This window comes from Ammospiza nelsoni, chromosome 3, assembly GCF_027579445.1.
Source record: "Ammospiza nelsoni isolate bAmmNel1 chromosome 3, bAmmNel1.pri, whole genome shotgun sequence".
Taxonomy (NCBI): domain Eukaryota; kingdom Metazoa; phylum Chordata; class Aves; order Passeriformes; family Passerellidae; genus Ammospiza; species Ammospiza nelsoni.
The window spans coordinates 95,847,261-95,866,104 of NC_080635.1; the positions used below are offsets into that span (position 1 = coordinate 95,847,261).

Here is an 18,844-nt window from a genome sequence, read left to right on the forward strand (position 1 = left end):
GAAGCCATTAGTGTCACAGCTCTTATCTTAATTACACCATGAATTATAGAACAGGACAGAACAGAATAGAACAGAACATTCCAGTTGGAAGGGACCTTATCACTTCAAGGCTCACCAAAAGTTAAAGCATGTTATTAACAGCATTGTCCAAAATCCTCTTAAACACTGACAAGTTTCAGACATCAATCACATTCTAGGAAACCTGTTCCAATGGTGGACCACCCTCCCAGTAAGGAAATGCTCCCTACTGTCCAGTCAGAAGCATCCCTGCTGAAGCTCTCAAGCATTCCCACACCTCGTACCCCTGGATACCAGGCAGAAGAGATCCCACCTCTGTCTCCACCTGGCCTCCTCAGAAAGTTGTAGACAGCAATGGGAGTGCCCCTCAGCCAGACTAGAGGAACCAAAGCCTTTAGCTGCTCCTCACAGGACATGCCTTTGAGCCCTGTCGCCAGTTTTGTTGCCCTCCTCCAGATGCACTGAAGGACCTTCTAAAACTGGGGGGCCCAGAAGTGCACAGAGTACTCAAGGTGAGGCAGCACCAAGGCTGAATCCAGTGGGATAATCACCCACTGATGATGCTGGGCTTGATGCACCCTTAAGTATGTGGTTCTCCCTTTTGGCTGCCAAGGCAAACTGCTGACTTGTATTTGCTTCTGCTGATTCTATTCAGTTAGATCTTTTTGTATCTCCTAAAAAGCCACAGGTTTATACCTATCTTTTACTCAACTGTTTCATAGAGTAAGGAAAAAAAATCTATTTATTTATTTATTAATGTCCTTCTTGATCCTGGACCTAAAGACATTGCTTCCAAGTAAAGCAATCACTCAACCCCTGAACGTCAATAAATGTTAGTTTTAGAAGTCAATGAATTCTTGCCTTTGACAATGGCAAACAGAAGGAATCTCGATGAACTGAATACAGGTTGTCCTGACTGCTTCCAGAGCACCAGAAGAAAAATGCTATTCAGTATGTACTATCTATCCAAATTATTAACTAGGTTAAACCAAATGACTCACATCCCACAAATTAAGTCTGTGGGTAGCACACTCCAATACTTCATTCTGGTACTCAAAACCTTAACAGGCATGGGCAGTACTGGGCCTAAAGAACACAGTTCTTTCCACAACATGTTTACATTGCTGTTAAACCTACTTTTTTTTTTTCATATCACCTGTCTGTCCACTTGAGAAGCATCTCATGCAGTCATTAACTCTGAGCAACCCCACCGGCCTTTGAGGTTTTCCACACAGCAGTGTCTGGCAAAATACTTTTCTCAGCAGCCAGTGGAGAGGACAAACTGCCCCAATTCCAGTGGCAGGGAGCCCTCACACTTAGCCAAGCTTGCTTGGCACACAGGAGAGGCATTACGAAGTCCTGCAGAGTACCTGATCCATAGGCAATGCAAACACTTCTAGATGCACAGATACATTTATTCCCAACATCTACCCAAACAACCCCATGCTCAAACAGTTGCACTAAGAGACATAATTTTAGCTAAACGAAAGTTATGTCTTCCTAACTCAGGACAGAGTGAGTTACTGCTAAGTAGGAAGCATTTTTCTTAGGCCATTCTATTTCACTGTAAAGGGAGCAAGATGCATGGTAAATAGCAGCAGAGATGGTACAGTTACCTCCTGAAATTTCTCTCAGTTACACACTAAAACCCTAACCCTTCTCTCATTTCTTTCCCTCTCTGAAATAAAGCTGGGGTCTGTGCAACCACAACCCATAACACCAGAGGAAAAAAAATTAACCTTTGTCACTGCTAAAAATTGGTTATTAACAAGGAATAGAAACCATTTACCGCATGTCTGAGTGGATACGCACATGGTTGTTGTGCTATGCTAGCTTTAATCTAATCCACACAGCTAACTACAGCAATGGCTACAGGAGTGACTTCATTACACTGGGAGACACAAATCTGGTATTTGTGCCACAGCCCATAACATGGAGTTTTCTATTTCCATCTTTACCCTTCCAGTGCAAACACACTGGCTCCCACACCCCACAAGGGCAGAGGGATGAAGGGAACCGCTGTGGTAGTCCTGTGCAACATCCACCAGCTTGCAAAGCAACCTCAACAGGGCAGGCACTTCAAAGCTTTCTCACCAGGGCAGTGCCTGCTTGCCTCCACCTGTTTTGAGAACAAGTGGTATGCAAAAAAACAGAAATCTTACGGCAGGGTTTTTTCCTGCTCCCAAGCCTGAGAGATCTAACATCAGGTCTGAGCTAGGTAAAAATGTAATGTAGATGGGGAAAGACTTGGGGAGGAGGGAGATTTATATCACAGTTGCATTTGTGCAACTCAGAAAGGATTTACCTTCTGAGGCAGTGCTAGGGAGCCACAGCCTCCCTGTAATAAAGCTCAGAGCGTTGTCTAATTCCCAGCCAGTGAGAATCATAAAAGAGGCTCCAGGGCATGAGGTAATCTTCCAATTTATGTCACTACGTAATTATTTTGCTAGGAATTGAGCAGCCTGGGCAGATCGGAAATTCTTTAGCATTGCAGTGGATTCTCCTGTCATGCAAGATTTTCCCATATTCTCAGAGACTATCAAACTGCAGTCAAATCCCTGGAGCTCTGCTCAACTATGCCTAGGGATGACTTTGGACATGCTCAAGCAAGAGCTATAGCAAAACATTTCCTTTACGTCAATGCTGAATAGCGGAAATTCACAAATTTTTCTCTTCACTTGATAAATTAAAGTTATATTTGTTCTTACAGCAATTTCAGGTTTATAAGGAATTAACCATGGTCCAACAGCTATCACATATCCCTGCTCTGCTGCAAGCCCTCCTATTGTGTAGCTTTTACCCACGTGCAGCATGTAACACTCCCACGAGATCAGTCAAGTCTGGCACCTACTGTCCCCAGAAATGGCAGCAGTTTTCTGTCTCCTTCAACACACCTCTGCAAAGAAACCCTTCACTTATGAAAGGCAGGTTGCTAACACCAGGCAGAAGAAGTAGGTTTAGAAAGGAGCCCAGAGCAGCCAAGGCACCAACACCAAGCCCTGCAAACCACATCGCTTACAACACTTCCTCCTGACTCACTCCATCTGCTCTCCGCAGCAGCAGTCACCAGCACAACTGGAGTGGGGCACAGCAGGGAGCAACCAGGCAAGAGCACACAGCCCTGCTACCACAACAGATTAGTTAGGGAATACTTCCAGCTGGGAATCATGACTTTGTTTGAGGGGGAGACATGAAAAATTCAGTGGACTGTTAAAGATTAATCTTGAAGTTAAAATACAAACTACCAAAAATCCCAACAGAAGTCACATGAGCCTTCAAGAAAAAAATCTCTCTCCTTGTCATTTGCAAAACCGTTTCTTTCACAAAATTCCTGAGGCTTGCACTGTATTCATTCAATAACTACTGAACTGAGAAAATACATGGAAATACAGTGGAAACAAATGCCACACTGTCCTGCCCCTTTTCCTCAGAATCCCTGGCATTTAGGATTGTCCAGCAGAAAAGGAATCAAAGGAAGTGTGGGAGTGACATATCAGCAGTATTTGAAAGTATTTTTCTACCCTGCCATTTTTTGTCAGTGTAATAGTATTGTTATCAATAAAGCAAATACAACAAATTCTATGTGAACACATGCAAGGTTTTTTTAGACTTATGGAGAACAGCACAAACAATGGCATCTTAAACTCTTTTCCACTGCACAGGCCTGACCCAGACCCAGAAACTTGTGCTACCCCTTCTTGAGTTGACACCACTAGGACTAGTCATAAATGTTTCAGCTTCCTACCCCAAAAAAGGACAGAGGTTCTAGAAAAATGACTGCATGGCTTGGCACAGTGAACGAGAGCTTATGCCAATATATCAGCAAAGTAGCACTCCACTCTCTGATTTACAAAAATTCAGCACTGACTGTATATTCTAGCTCATGTGACAGCTATTGCTACAAACTCAAACTTTTCTACCTATGTCTCCAATCCTTCTTAGTAATGTGTAAGAACAGAAAATTAAAACTGGAATCACTTCAGATTGATTTACTGAAATTATGCCACATCTTTGCTCTCACAGCTGTGTTCATATACCCATACATAGGAAATGTTTACAGAAAAACATTTTCTTTGCAGAGGCAAATGGAGTTATTTTCTACTGCTGAAACAATTTCAAAAACTCCCATCATATAAATAAAAATTACTGTTAGTAAATGTCCTTCCAGATTATTTTTCCTGTCCAAAATATATACTAATTTTGTATTAACAAAAAAAAAAAAAAAAAAAGGCTGTAATACCAAGGCCTAAGCTGTCCAGGAAGTGAAAACAACTTATTCTTCAAAGAAGACCTGCAAATCTGTTGAGTTCACAGTTTGCTTTAAATATGTCATACTCCTCATCTATCATGCTAATGCTACCACCCAAATTAGTACTGATTATTTACAAAAATAGCCCAAAATACAGAGCTTAAGCCATGGCTGTTAAGTTATGGCTCAGTTTGGCACAGATGACAGAAGGAGGGGCAGCACAGCACTCAAGCACACAACAGGGACTGCCAGGGGACGTCAGCATTCGGGCTGACATCCAAAGCCAAATGAGGCCACCAGGCCTGTAGCAAAGGGGTATGACTTGCTCCAAAATGCCTCCTAAACCCTGTCTGCCAGCACTACATACTCTTCCCTCCACAGCCGCTTCCTACCCTCCTCCCTTATCTTTTTCAGTTGTTTTTGCAAACCTGGAGGATAAAAGCACTCAGAAATTATAAAGGGGGAGAGAGAAGCAAGGTAGCAGTGCTGCCTATGGAGAAAGATGTAAGGGGACAGGAGGAATAATCTAAACTGGACCAAACTTTATCACCTAAGGGTCTAGTCAAGAGAAAGGGCACCACAGCCCTGGAGGACAGAAGAAAGGCAGAATGCACAGATGTTTTTGTGATTAAAGCTATGTTTTACCAAACTCTGCAGTTACTAGCAAGTTGTAGCTTCAGTCTGCAATGGGAAGTGTAGGAATATTTTCCTGACAACTAGATAAAAACCCTTCTTCATCTAAATATAAAAGTTTTTCCTTAACCTCCATGATCAGAAGAGTGGAAGAAACCCAACCATAGCACATCCAGAAACACACTTGGCCAGGACACAACAGATGCAGATTTACCAGAAGGTACGAACAGAAGGTATGAACAGGCACTGTCCTTCCTCTCCTCTGCCCCTGACCACAGCATTCTCTGTGTCTTTCTACCTTGCATGGCAAAGGAGTCGTGGTACCCCCCTGCTTGGCCCTTCTACTGATCCAGCCACTCTTCCCTCGTCAGCACTGTCAGATCTGCCCTTGAGGGACACCACCATCTCCCATCCTCTCAGACCAACGGATGCTGCTGATGGCCGGACACCTCTTCCCTTGCCCTGCCACATCCATGATCCTTTCCTCAAGCAAGTAGCATGTTTTCCTGCTGGCTGGCCCTTTTTAGACCTAAAGCATAATTTAGACATTTAATTCTTCACTCAATCTTCTAAAGCCAAACAACCAGCTCCATGGATTATACTATTATTACCACTTTCAGCTGAGTAGTCAGAGACCGGCCAGTTCCAAGAACACAACACTTAGATAAACCAGAGAGTGTTTTCTAAGACACTGCATGCTGGGTAGGAAAACAGAACAGCTTCATATTTCCAAAACTAAATAATTTTTTTAATCAGAGACCTTCTGAGAGCTATCCAGGCACTATCACTGCATAAACTCAAGTACAGCCTCTTTTCAACTTTTTCCTGAGACAAACCTAAGAGCCATCTGTGGACTTCTTGTCATGCATATGATATTACCACTGCCTACCATACCATAACAACTCTACTGCCATGAACTATAAATTTACAGCTGTTAGGAAGGCAATTTTTGAATACTACACAGGAAACCTTCTTGACATCAGATCCAGACTGTGAAACTATACAGACAATTCAGAATAATCTCAGACTTAAGCCTTTTACACAACTAAATGTGAAATACACTTCATCCCCTTGGTGACTGTGCACAAACACACAAACATACACATCTCCACACGCTGCTTTCAAGGCACTATTGGCCACCATTCCTATGTCCATGAAATAAACACAGACAAAACCACTATCAAAGCAATTAAAAGTAGCTGCAGTTTTTATTCCAAATTAAAACACAAGAAAATCACATTAGGACAAAATATGGCTAAGCCTGTACATGCCAGACATTTGGCAGTATTAACACCACTCTCATCACATCAATTGCTGTAACTGGAGCAAAATTTCAAAGTCAAGTCACTTCTCAAACTCATTCACTGCAAATAACACATTCAGGATCTCTTGAAATTTCTGCTTAATTTCTGTTCTCATATTGGTTTTGTTCCATTTTCTGGAACACGTTTAAAGTTTATGATGACAAAGCCACATAACTTTTCTGAGGCAATAAAATTATTTGAATATATAAAAATAGTACTAGAGACCTCCTTCATCAGTACATAAAGACAATATAAACCCCATACCACACAAAATAAGCACCTGAACCTCACAGCTATACCTCCAGGAAGCTGAAGAAGTGGTCTGTCACTATAACCATGTTTTCTATGCACATATCTATTTGGACTGCAGTGAATGTAGGTGAACCAGCATCATCTCTTGACACTTGCTATTCAGTCTCTGCTGACAGGATCTCAACTCCACCTTCACAAGCAGGTAGTCATGGATAGCACAGCATGGAAACCAGCAACACTGCCAGTGCTGAGTCATAAGGGTCTCATGAAAAGAGAAGCCACCTCTGTATGACTGGAAACTCATCAATTTCCCAGCTGCCTGCTGCATCTGCAAGTATTTCTCTAACTCAGCACTTCAGCTTGGATCTCCTAACTAGACACCCCTAAGGACATCACCTTAGACCCATCCACTGTTAGCTGCCACTCTTCTCTCTTTAAAGCTGCTTTTACATGTACCTAATAGTACGTAGGAGTTGTATAGCACACTTCTCCTGATACTCCACACCAGCTCCTCCCATCTCTCCTCAGACATTTTCCAGAATGCAGAACAGACTCCCAGGGTCAAACCCAAGTCTTTCTGCTGTCTGGCCCAAGATCCCATCTGCAGCAACAGTCAAGGACAGACATCAGAAAAGTGTCAAAAGCAAACAGGTACATAGTGACCCTTCCTTGGGTACTCTTCCCAGCCTAAGCAATCTTTGTGTCTGTATACTGGGCCAATCCTCCATGGACTTCTGTCTTGTAAATTCATGCAATCATGTTTTCCATTCACAACAACTGGGACATGGAGTTCCACAATTTATTTTCACCTCATGTGAAGGCCCATCATCTTCTATCAGGTTTGAACTCGTCTCCTGAGAGATCTCAGATCCTTCTGTCTGCTCTCCCAGGCATTTCTCCAGCTGGTTCACAGGCTCCATGATGAGTGCCAAAACTCAAGCACAGCATTCCCCAGGATGCCCAATTAAGCTGTGAAGATTACTAGAATACTTTCTCATAGCTTACAGAAAATACTTCTGTGTATACCTCTGAGTACAATGTTTACCTTCTTTTTTGAGCACCACAGTAGTACTTACAAGCCTGGACCCTCTGTTGCCTTTTAAACCATTGCCCCCACCCCATACACACGCCCCTTTTCCTGCAGGGCTGCATCACCTTCTTCCCCATCCAATAAACACATGCTCTTTTATTCATCAACAAAAGCAGAACTACGCACTAGTGCTAGTGAATCACACTCCAGTTTTTCCCCTAATCATTTCTAATATTGCCAAAATGCATTCAAAATCTAATCCTTTCTCCCAGCATCCTTACCACTCCTTCACTAATCTAATAAACATTCTCCCCTTTTCATTTATGTCAATCATACTGAACACTGCAGTTTCAGGGCAACTCATTTCCAGTTTGAGAGTGAACCACTTAGTTCATCAAGTTCATCAAGTAAGTTTGATGAACACTATTTTTTATCCAGCTACAAACATATTAAATAAGAATTTCATGCTGTCCCTGCTTCCTCAGCTGGCTTGCCAAAGTTCTGTGCCAGACTATCAAAAGCCTTAGTAAAATCAAAATATGACAAAATCCTGCTTCTTCTCCCCTTACAACCCTTGCCAACCCACAGTGCAACACATTTTCTTTGCAGGTTTTCAATCTTCCAGAACCTCTCTGTTCACTTATGCTCTCAGAACTTCACCAGCAGATTTTAAACTATTTCAGTCAATTTCCTAAATATTCAACAGGCAATTTTATCAAGCCTAAACACTTGACAAAAGTACTCTTTAAACTGTTCCTTCCCTTTTGTAATCTTAATTCTTAAGCCTTTTCCATGACAGTTAGTTGATGTTCTTAGTGAAGACTAAACACTTATTGCCTCTCAACATCATTAATCATCAGAGTAGCAAGCCAACAAAGCAGCAACCCTTCTCATCAGGGTAGCAAGCCACATCCTTTGCTAGATTTCTTGCTACTAATCCATTATTTAAAAACCCTGCCTTACTATCCTTCACATTCTTTCCTACTAATGGTTTGGCCTTACCAGTTTTGTTCTTCATTAACCATGCTACTTCTTTAAGTTCCTTTGTAATCTGATCTCATTTATAGTTTCAACATACAGTTTTCCTTCTTTCTGTTTTTTTGGCCACTTTAGAACGTGTTTAGTTACTTCATTTCTTACCTCTCTGCTCTGTTAATGTGCACTTTTATCCTTTCAGTATGACTCCCTCCGGAATTTTCACCCTTTGCTTCCCTTGTTGTTTCTGATAGCATGTTACCTACCAATTTCTGTTTGTTTTCATCACTTCTTTTTTTCCCTAATTCACAACCTTTAGTTTGTTCTTCTCCCCTCCCTTTCCTTAAAGCTCCAAAGCCCCTCCAGTTCACAGTGGCAACAGGAAACTGCACACAGGGACATGTAATGTTCCCTCATCTGTATGAGTTGCCTCACTGTCTGCATTTCTGTTTTATCCCCCTCTTTTGAAGATATTGTGAAACAGCCTGGGGTGCTCAATCTGCCTCACCCTCCCTTGACAAAGAACATGGTGACCAGAAAATCCTCATGTACAACCACATAAGCCTTGAGTCACAGAAGGACTCCTTCCCTCAAATCTCAAACAGCATGCAAACAGTAACATAAAGCTCAAGTACTGCGTAGGATCACTACTCCCATTTTTCTGCAAAGAACTTTAGCAGGAACAGGCACAGAAACCTGCTGGGTTTTGTTCTCTCCTTCTATGTTTTTGGGTTGGTTTGTTTTTTTAATCTACTCCAGCTATATGAAAGCCCATAAAAGAGCACCTTCTTCTTTACTACATCAGTCATCTCTGGGTCCAGCCCCAACACCTCCTTCCCAAAAACTTTTCCTTCATTCTGATTTTGCATAGGTTATGTGCATGTGCTGACTATTTAACAACTTCTTTTTCATAAGGCACAGCTACATGTACTTTTGGATGTGGAGATTATGGATGCAAAATCACTGTGGCATTCCTGCTCTCTCACTGTTTGGCTTTTTAGGCATCGATGAAAAATTAGGCAGAAAGGAGATGTTCCACTAAACTTCCAGTAAAACCTTTCACCCCACAGATATGCATCACAGACACCATAGTCACCAATAACTCCGTCATTTTATTCTGACATAAGGTACAGAGGCAACTCAAGGTTAATAACAGGGACTGAGGGGTTTAGGCCATTCATTCCCACTTAGGTGTTACTTTACAATTACTAATCCTAGTGTCTCTCACTGATTCTTACACTGACGTGGTCAGAATCATATTATTAAGTATGTAAAACATGCCTTCTGGTAAAAGGAGATTTTCCATTGTCTCTATGGAAGATCACTACATGTCTGAGCTTGACAAGCATTCTCACAATCCATCATGCTTCACAAATCCTAGCTGAGTATTTACCATGCTCTAGCTCAGTAACCTCTGTTAACAAGTCAGTGTACTCCTCTCTGGAAATACAGAAAAGTGGAATAAATTAATTAACACATACAAGTCATTTACAAACTATGAACATTACTGTAAACCAAATTCTCCAGTAACTTCACATAATTCTCCAGTAAGTTCACATAATTCTCACTCACCACACCTTAAATACATGATGTTGTACTCTTTAGAATTAAAAACATTCATGCTGCTGGGCAAATTATGACACCTCATTACACATAGAAGATTTTCTGAAAACCAATTGTTTTTTCCAACTTATATGCTTCTTATTCTTTACAAATCATTCTAGCACCAACACAGAAAATACTTTTCAGAACCTCCTGCAATCAAGGTATCAGGATTCTCATACACACAGCAACGTCTGGGTAGCAAACGCTGTAAGAAAACTACTCCTGCCAATTCATACTACATCTTTATTATCAATGACTGGATGACTATGCATGGCAGGAGTCATCCCTCACTGCAATCACTAAAGATGAAGTTATTCATGCAGGGAATTTAGCTTCTGTTATTCCCATATTTAGTTTTTTTGCTATTGTTGACAGAGAAAACCCAACATCTCCGATTGCACACAAGCCATTGTTACCTTCTGCAGTCATTTCCAATGAGGATCTTTGTAATACTGCATCTCCACAGAAAGTGTGTCAAGGCTTGGTACAGCTCACAAAAACAGATTTAGCTAGTGCTTTGTGCTTTCCTGGCATCTGCTCTAGGCAATGGAAACCTGTTCTCTCCTGGTGACGCATTCTATTTTTTTTTGGGTTGTGCTTGCTCACACAAAATTTACGTGTAGCAGCAACCTCCCGCTTGCAAACATTCAGGGTTTTTTTTTTTCCAACATATTAAATGCAATTAACTTAATTTCTGCACCAAAATATTGGTCATAAATAATCTCCCTTCCTATACAGTACATTTAGATTCTGGAATATTGTGCCAAGCTCAAAATATCTTTAAATCCATGTGTATGCACACTTTCTGCTTCACTCCAAATACCCACTAGCCACTTATAAATATTTATTTTCCCTTACTCATATAAAAAGCACAATAATGATGGGAACAACCTCCACTGCTAAAGTGTTTCTCTAACAGACAATTGCCCAAGAATCACTGAGCTATCAAAATTCCACTACCAGTAATATTAGAATAGCAAATGCTTTATCAACCATCAAGAGGGCAAACACTCTATTTCTTATTCAAAGCAAGAATTATATTATAGAAATTAAAAAATCCCGTGCCTCTAATACAAAAAGGTCCTCTCATGGAGCTAACTCAGAAACTTGGACCATTATATGTATCATATTGAGTGCCTCCTAGACAACCACGCTAAATCCTCAATTTAAGGTAATTGCAGAAGCATTTGACAGACAGGTATGTAATACCATTTTTACTGAGGTACTTGAATGAACCTGGCCTGTCAGATTAAACACCTCTAATAAAAACTGTGCCCTCAGCCTGTGCTATGTCTCCAGCATCCAATTTCCAACTCGGTTCCATCAGCACAAACATTTGCACATTGAACCAGGGGACCTGTCTGCCTAAAAAAACATTCAAACAAAATAAAAACTTTATTTTCCAGTCAGATCAGTTTCTCAGAGTAGTTAATCCCCTGCTTTTGCTGTCACCATGCAAGGAAAACTACAGAGCATAATTGAGCCAGCTTAGGCAACAGTGCCACTGAGTGTGCAGTCTAACCAAGGTAGGTATTTAGTGACAGATAAACCAACATTGTCTGAGCACAAATATATGCAGCAATTATGTAACTTAAAGAAGGTTTTTGTGTGCCTGGAGATATGCTTGGTTTTTTTCCTTCAGCTGCAACAGCTGGTTTGATAAAACCTCCAGTCCTCCTTCAGTCACAGACTAAGATCAGCTACAACAATACCACTTCATATTTTATCTTAAGATTGTTGTGTTCTTCAATGAAAATTTTAAAGATTTATGTTCTTATTCTGACAAGCTGCATTTGCTTCTCCCTGACAACTTGCTTTCTCTCTGAGTCAGAACTGATCCACACCTGTATCACCTTTGGATACAAGTCTTCAAGACTACACCGTCTTTTACAGGGCAGTTCCCTTACTCCTGGCCCTTAACAGATTTGCTTACATATTTGTTCACAGAAAACAAATTACTAGCAGATTGTATAACCTGACTAGAAAAAAATTGATGGCCACATACTAACAAAATAAGAATTTTGCAAGAGGAAATACACAGCATGCTCGGCATCTTTTTTTTGGTTCTTTGTTTCACTTATCAAGTAAAAAGCATAGAAAATTTAAAGATACATTTAAAAGACTGGAAAATATTAGAAGTTAGTAATTCACTACAGCACTTGTCCTTTTTCCTCGCTGTATCCAGTCTGATGCAGTGCCATACCTGTTCCTAATAACCCACCATTCACTCTGACTTCAGCAGCTCCTGGTGTCAAGCATTATTCTGTGTGCTCAGAAGATAGAGACAGCCACATATTTTTACCAGCTTGGAATTACCAGTTGCTTGTTTGGCTTTTAATATTGAGAAGGACAAAAACAGACAGGTTGAAACTCATGCAAGGCTCACTGAACTCTATGTTAAAGCAGAACAGAAGCAGGAAAGAAAAGCCAGTATAGTTAGAGGAAGAAAAGAAGACAATTTATTTTCTTTTTTTTAAATTTTGGATTTCAAAAGAAAACAGGAAAAGCTGGCTGGTTTAGGTTTGTTTTGGTTCTATTTCAAAATTTTCTGATCTGTTCGAATGGACTCCATCACACTCAAAGCCTCAATCTTCTCTACAGGCCATGAAGGCTTTGAAATGAAGGTGTGATGCTTCCAATTAAGGCATCTACATTAACTGTAAGACAGTAAGAGAACAATTACACAAACAGTAGAGAAAGAGCATTATAACAGGGTAGATTTTTCAGTACCTCACACTGCCCCCATACTCTCCACTTTTAACAAATTAAAAGCTAGCGTTTAGTTGTTGTTTATATCACCTCATAGTAAAAACAGTGTGAAAGCTGGACTATCCATAAAAATATTTTCTTTCTCATGAGGACAAATCTCAGGTAGAATATTTCTATGCTTCTGTTGCCAAGTGACCTTTCTAAAAAGGAACATCGGCCAGGATATCTCAGCTTTTCAGAACTCCTACCATCCACTACCCCTGCCTGATGGCATAAATTAAATCAAGTCTCTTCTCACATTTACTTATCTTCCATCCCCAGAATCTCCACAATTCAGTTCCTGATCCTTAAAAAGTCTTGTTTCTTCAAATGCACAGAGCTTCCAAAAGTGACACAGTCATCTTCACTTTTCTATGGTCCTCAGGTCATTACTTTCTTAGGACATGAAGAAGCAGCTTCAGTTGTTGCATTACCTTGTTTGTTCCACCGCTTCCACTTTTCACCTCAGCAAGCTCCCAGTAAGCAACTTTTCCACTACTTCCACAGTGGCCCCACTACATGGACCAGAGTACTTCCTGGTTCCTCACAAATCCCACATCCATCACACTTTGCTTTTTGATTATTTTCAGAGTTTACAGACAGTTAGCACACCCATGCAATCACTCATATCCAGCTCAGTTGCCCAACTCCAAACAGAGCCAGCAGGGTACAAGACTACTTTCCCATAGTGGCTCCTACTTGGTAAAACAAATTTCCTATTTTAGTACCACTTAGAAGCTATGATATTTTGGGAGGAACAAAATATTCCTGTGAGAAGGCAGACAGAAATACTTCCAAACCAAGTCCATTACTTTTCTTACCTTTCTCAAAGACCACTTCCCTGCTCAGGATGGTCTCGTTATCTCTGATCACTTTTCCCTTTACGGTGACCTGTGCCGGGCTGTCCGGCAGCAGAGCTACCCCAACAGTCAAGTTTGCTCCAGGCCGGATGTTCCAGGGAGCTGCCACAAGGAACGTAGGTCTGGAAAGCCCAAACGGGCAGAGGGAGAAAGGGCAGGGAGTGAAACACACTCTCATAAAAAGTAACCGCGTACACACAAAGCCATAGGACACACGTAGCCAAGCTGTTCTGTCGCTCTGCGCTGCGGAGGCTGGAGGTGATGCTCACCCCCGGCGGCAGCTCCCAGGACCGGCTGCCAGGCGGGAGCCCCGGGCAGCGCTGCCCGCGCAGCCACCGCGCCGGGCGGCAGGGGAGGAAGAAGAGGTGCCCCGTGCCCCAGCCCCACGTACCCGGCCGCCGCGGAGCTGCAGAGGAAGAGGAGGAGGAGGAGGAAGAAGAGGACATCGCCGCGGGACCGCGCCATGGCTCTGTGTGCGCGCTGCCCGGTGCGTCCGCCGCTGCGCGCAGGGCCGGGCCCGGGGCTGTGGCTGTGGCTGTGGCCGGGCGGGAGGCGCCGGGGCGGGCGGGGAGGGGAAGGGAAGGGAGAGGCGGCCGCTGCCCCAGCGCCAGGCTCGCTCCGCAGGCGGCAGGAGCCGCGGGGCGTTCCCGGGGCCGGCCCGGGGGGGCGGCCCGGCGGCGGCACACATCGGTCTGCACAGGGATACAGGGATGTGTCACCCCCTCTGCCATCGCTCCCGCACCCTGCGGCTGATGCGGCTGGGAAACGGGTGGGGTTCTCAGAACCCAGCGCCGTACAAAAGCAGCATCGAGAGCAATGTTTTCTATCTGCAGCTCCGAGAAGAGCAGCAGCCCGTTGTGGAGAGCTGCTCGGTTAGCGGCTCGGAGAGACCCGGAGAACCCGCAGAGGCGCCCTGGCCTGGGGATCGGGATCGGAGACGGGTCGGGAGCGGTTCTGGGTCTGAACAGGGAGAAGGATGCTGGCAAAAATTCAAGGAGCCTCGCAGCTGCTTAAATGTGAACCGATTGGTAATGCAGCCCTGGCTGGACTGTCCTCTGTGCCCCGTATTTGCAAAATAAGGTCATACCTACTTATAAATCTTAACCAACATTCAGAGTTCAAAAAGTGCACTGAAGCAGCTTGGGTAACAGAATCTTTTCTGTTCCTTTAGCAGGTTAATTTTAACTGTGTAGACTAACATCTAATGTTTGATTTGTGCAAATTCTTTCATTGCAGGACAAGTGTAATAGATTTAGAAATTATACCAAATTCTTGATGTGTGCCTCTTCAGAAGTGCTGGAGTGGCATCCTCTGCATTGTAGTACACAGACAAATGCAGTCAGCTATAGTCCTAAAGAGAAGCATCACACTATGTTCTTATGAAAATCAGATATGAACAGTAATGTGCATAAACACTGTGCTTTAATTATATGCCAGGCAGTCATGCAGTCTTTTCACATCTTTTACATTTGCTTTTCTAGGTTTTCATATTCAGCTGATTCCTTTTGGAGCACCAGTCTTTGTGGTGACACCAGTCTTTGTGGTGAACTCATGCTTGCAAAGTCAGTCTTGGCAGCTCCTCACCTGCAAAAGGTGCATAATGAGGCAAAGCTCGGGAGATGCTTGCTGTTGGTTTTAGTAACTCCTTATTACAGGTGAGAAACAGCCAGGGAAGATGAACAGTCACTGCCACTCCTTTTCTTGGAGATTGGGAAAAAGTGCTTACAAGTAGCACTGCATCCTAAGAACCCCAGCCTCAGGTGGCAAAGCTACATGTGGGACACATGTCTGCATTCCATGGCACTGAGCCAGACTGGCACTCCACCATACCTATCAATACTAACCAGCTCTCTCAGTCTCCAAAACAAGGGAGTCACATCCCAACTCCCTATCAGGTATGGTCCATGCTAACCCCCAAACTGCACCAGAAATTGCTCAAGAAAACACCACAGCCAGGGCAAAACCATGCCAAGGTCAGCTTGAGGGTAGAGACAAACAATTTGCAGTCCCAAGAACATTTTTGGCACTGTTTAATTCATTAGCGTGAATGTAGCCCAAAAGTTCATTAGTGAAAATGCTTGCAAATGTCACAGGTTCTGCCCAGTTGTGCAACAATATTGTAGACTCCCATCTTCTCCTTTTGCTCCTAGGGGCTTGCTAGTTTAAGATACTATGGTATATGTATTTCATCTCTTCTTGTTCAAAAATGCCAATAAAGGAATTCTACGGCAGAAAGTAAGAGAATAAATGGATTGTCATATTAGGGATTGTCCTGAATAGATTTAGAACAGATAAGAAATGGAGGAACAGAAATGGTTACATTCCATTCTATAACAACATACAAGCTCCATTTCTTACAGATGTATCCATGCACTCAGAGATGTTTTCATCATTTCATTTCCAAACAGGGTATACTACACTGTAGGTAACATGTAGGAGATCTTCATGGTTGAACATTTAGAAATCAAGTGTGGTATGTAAGGATTCAGTAAATTCCCAGTTAGCAGAAAACTTAAACATATTTATGTTTAGGAATTAAAATATGCTCATTCAGACATAATTTCAAGAGTCATGTCTTACCAGCATCTAAACAAGGTCTTGATTTTCAAAAGTGCTCTGCAGCTGCTAATTTTCATTGCAATATACCTCTGGTTTCCCCATAACACCGCTTCAAATCCTACATTTTTTTATCAAATGGTCCTTCTTTGGTGCCCAAACACTAACTACTGTACCTGAACAGGGAGCAGTTTAACTGTGTGATGTCTCCCTCTCCCATCCTCCATTCAGCACCTCCCAACTCTGCAATCCACAGCCCTCCAAACCCTATTCTGCAGCCCGTGTTATACAGTGCTTTCTGGAGAGAGTTTTACAACTGTTGCAGCTCATTTCAGTGGCCCTGTTTGCAGCACAGCCCCACAGTCCCAGAAGTGGGTATCAGTATAGTAAGATAAGAAACTATGGAGCATGAGCAGATAAGAAATGGACACAACTTTCAGCCCTATAGCCAGTGACTGCCTGTGACTCAAGGTATCTCAAGCCTGCTCTGCACATTTCTCTGAACACAAAGAATAAAAATGGTTTATGAGTAATAGGAAAATTAGCCCAGTTAGAGAGAATTGAGCTAAACTGGTATCCCATTCATGCTCACTAAGTGCTAAGCAATTTGTTCTTTTGGGCTTGACTTGGATTTTGGGTAAGCATAAGTGATCACACAACCCTACCAGTTGTATTACTGTTACATTCCCCAGCACTCTGTTGATCTGCTCATTTGCACTGACAGTTGTCTATAGTAGGGTTTTGTTATGCAGTTACATGTCTCTGTTTGATTTAGGTCAGACTGGCAACTCCAACAAAAACAAGCAGTGCTTCAGTTTATGGTAAACTTGTCAAATTTAAACTTAGGGGCACTTAGTTATAAAAAACTGCTTCTGTTATAGAATGCACAACATTCTCAGCTAAAAAATTCCTGTGCATTCGGAACAAGCAGAAGGAACAGATCACATTAGTACTAATTAACTGCTAAGACATCTGTGTTTTAACTCAACAAAAGACTACTTGGTCTACACACTTAAGGCTATAGAAACAACCATTTATCAGCGTCTCAGGCCTAAGTATGTTTTAAGTGCCTGTTTCTGACAAACACCTGAAAGACTAATTTGTGCACAAAGATCACCATGCAAGGGAAATTTGGTTTTGGACTTCACTTCTGCATATTAGGAATAAATCTGGAGGAGTATAACCTATGAAAGGATGTAACAATAATCAACTGCTCCAAGCTGGTGAAGTGGATACAGTGGAGACACAATTTGGGAGGTAAAAAAGGTGGCTCTTGTGTTCAGCATCCCAGCCAGAGAAGCCAGTTCCCTCTCTGTTCAAAATTCACACATTGGAGTTAAATAAGCTTTACCAGACCCAAGTTGTACACTCATCTGTGAAATTTCATCATTATGAAAATGCCACTTTTACACCTTTGCTGCTACCCAGGAACCTTATTTTGCTAATCCTTCATGGTGTCTGACAGGCAGAGCAAGTAAAGCCTGCAAAAGTCATCTACCACACTGGCTGTGCTAACAAATATTCTGTTACCTGTTTCTATACAACTTAGTTTAAGTCTAGCCCAAATATAAGTACCAGTACCAGCAGAAATCACACCTCTGAGTCGCAGCCTAACTATATTCAAAATAAAAATGTGTTTAAGTAAATACAAAAAAAACCAGAATGGTTTCTTAATGAGTCCAGCAAGCAACTTCTGCCTTGATCAATTAGAAAGACCTCAGCTCCTAGCAAGCTCTAGTAATTGTATGAAGATTGGCTGGAAACACATGCACAGCAAGTCTGCTTGTCTCTAATGTCACATGTAAAAACTGCTGTTGTGGTAAATGTAAACACCTAAGCACTACAATACTTAAAATATTGGAGGAAATCTCCTAAAAAATTACAGCAGTGAGTAGTAGAATGGTCAATGCCCTGTATCTGCTTTTAGCATTAGTGAACTTGGATGATCTGATATTCAACTGGATTCATCAGGCATTCCAGACTATGGTACAAACAATATGTTTCCATGAAATGAGACAAATTCGGGGAAATCTGAAGAATTTCAGATTATGTGGAAAGTTATGTGGATATTTGAATCAGAAGACCACTTCAGCCTCTTCCAGCATAATATTCTCTCTTCAAAAGTTTAGCCAGTTGCCTTATGCATCACTGAACTCAAGGCCTGCAGCAGAGCTCATTTAGGGGATGGATAAATCTTTTAATCAATCTCAATAGGCTTTGGATGAGGTCCCAGCAGAAACTGTGATTCAGCAGTTCATGGAACTAGGAAGGAAGCAACAGTCTGTTTTATCATTCATACTGAGGGGACAAGAAGTAAAGTGAATACTAAAAATAAGTGGGTGGAAGATCATTTGTGGTAGTAGAAAGGCTGACATTCCTTGCTTGAATGTCAGCCTGAAGAATTTGTGTTTGCTGGAAATTACTGACAAGGAGCAGAGGCTATAAAGCTCTTCCAGAACACTTCTGATGCTGTTTCTGATGATGGAATGTGTCATAACGTTTTACACTGCACTGTCAATGGGTGTGCCATGCACTGAAATTTGCCCTGAGCTATCAGGGTGGAGCTTTATGAAAATCTGGTCTGAACTACAATTTAGACTATTTTTTCTTATTA

General features: G+C 42.1%; 1 protein-coding gene across 3 annotated transcripts in view; it reads right to left on the bottom strand.

Annotated features, from left to right (window-relative positions):
• The window catches only part of CD109 (CD109 molecule), a 71,012-nt gene extending 56,808 nt beyond the window's left edge, over window positions 1-14,204 (bottom strand). For all 3 annotated transcript variants that reach the window (XR_009418048.1, XM_059468057.1, XM_059468056.1), the window contains exons 1-2: window positions 14,066-14,204; window positions 13,636-13,796 (exon numbers count right to left, since the gene is read on the bottom strand). Coding sequence is in view for 2 of the 3 variants with exons in the window: in XM_059468057.1 (XP_059324040.1) it covers window positions 13,636-13,796; window positions 14,066-14,139 (235 nt within the window). In the remaining variant the exon portion in view is untranslated. The remainder of the gene's footprint in view (window positions 1-13,635; window positions 13,797-14,065) is intronic.
• Window positions 14,205-18,844: the final 4,640 nt, after the last annotated feature.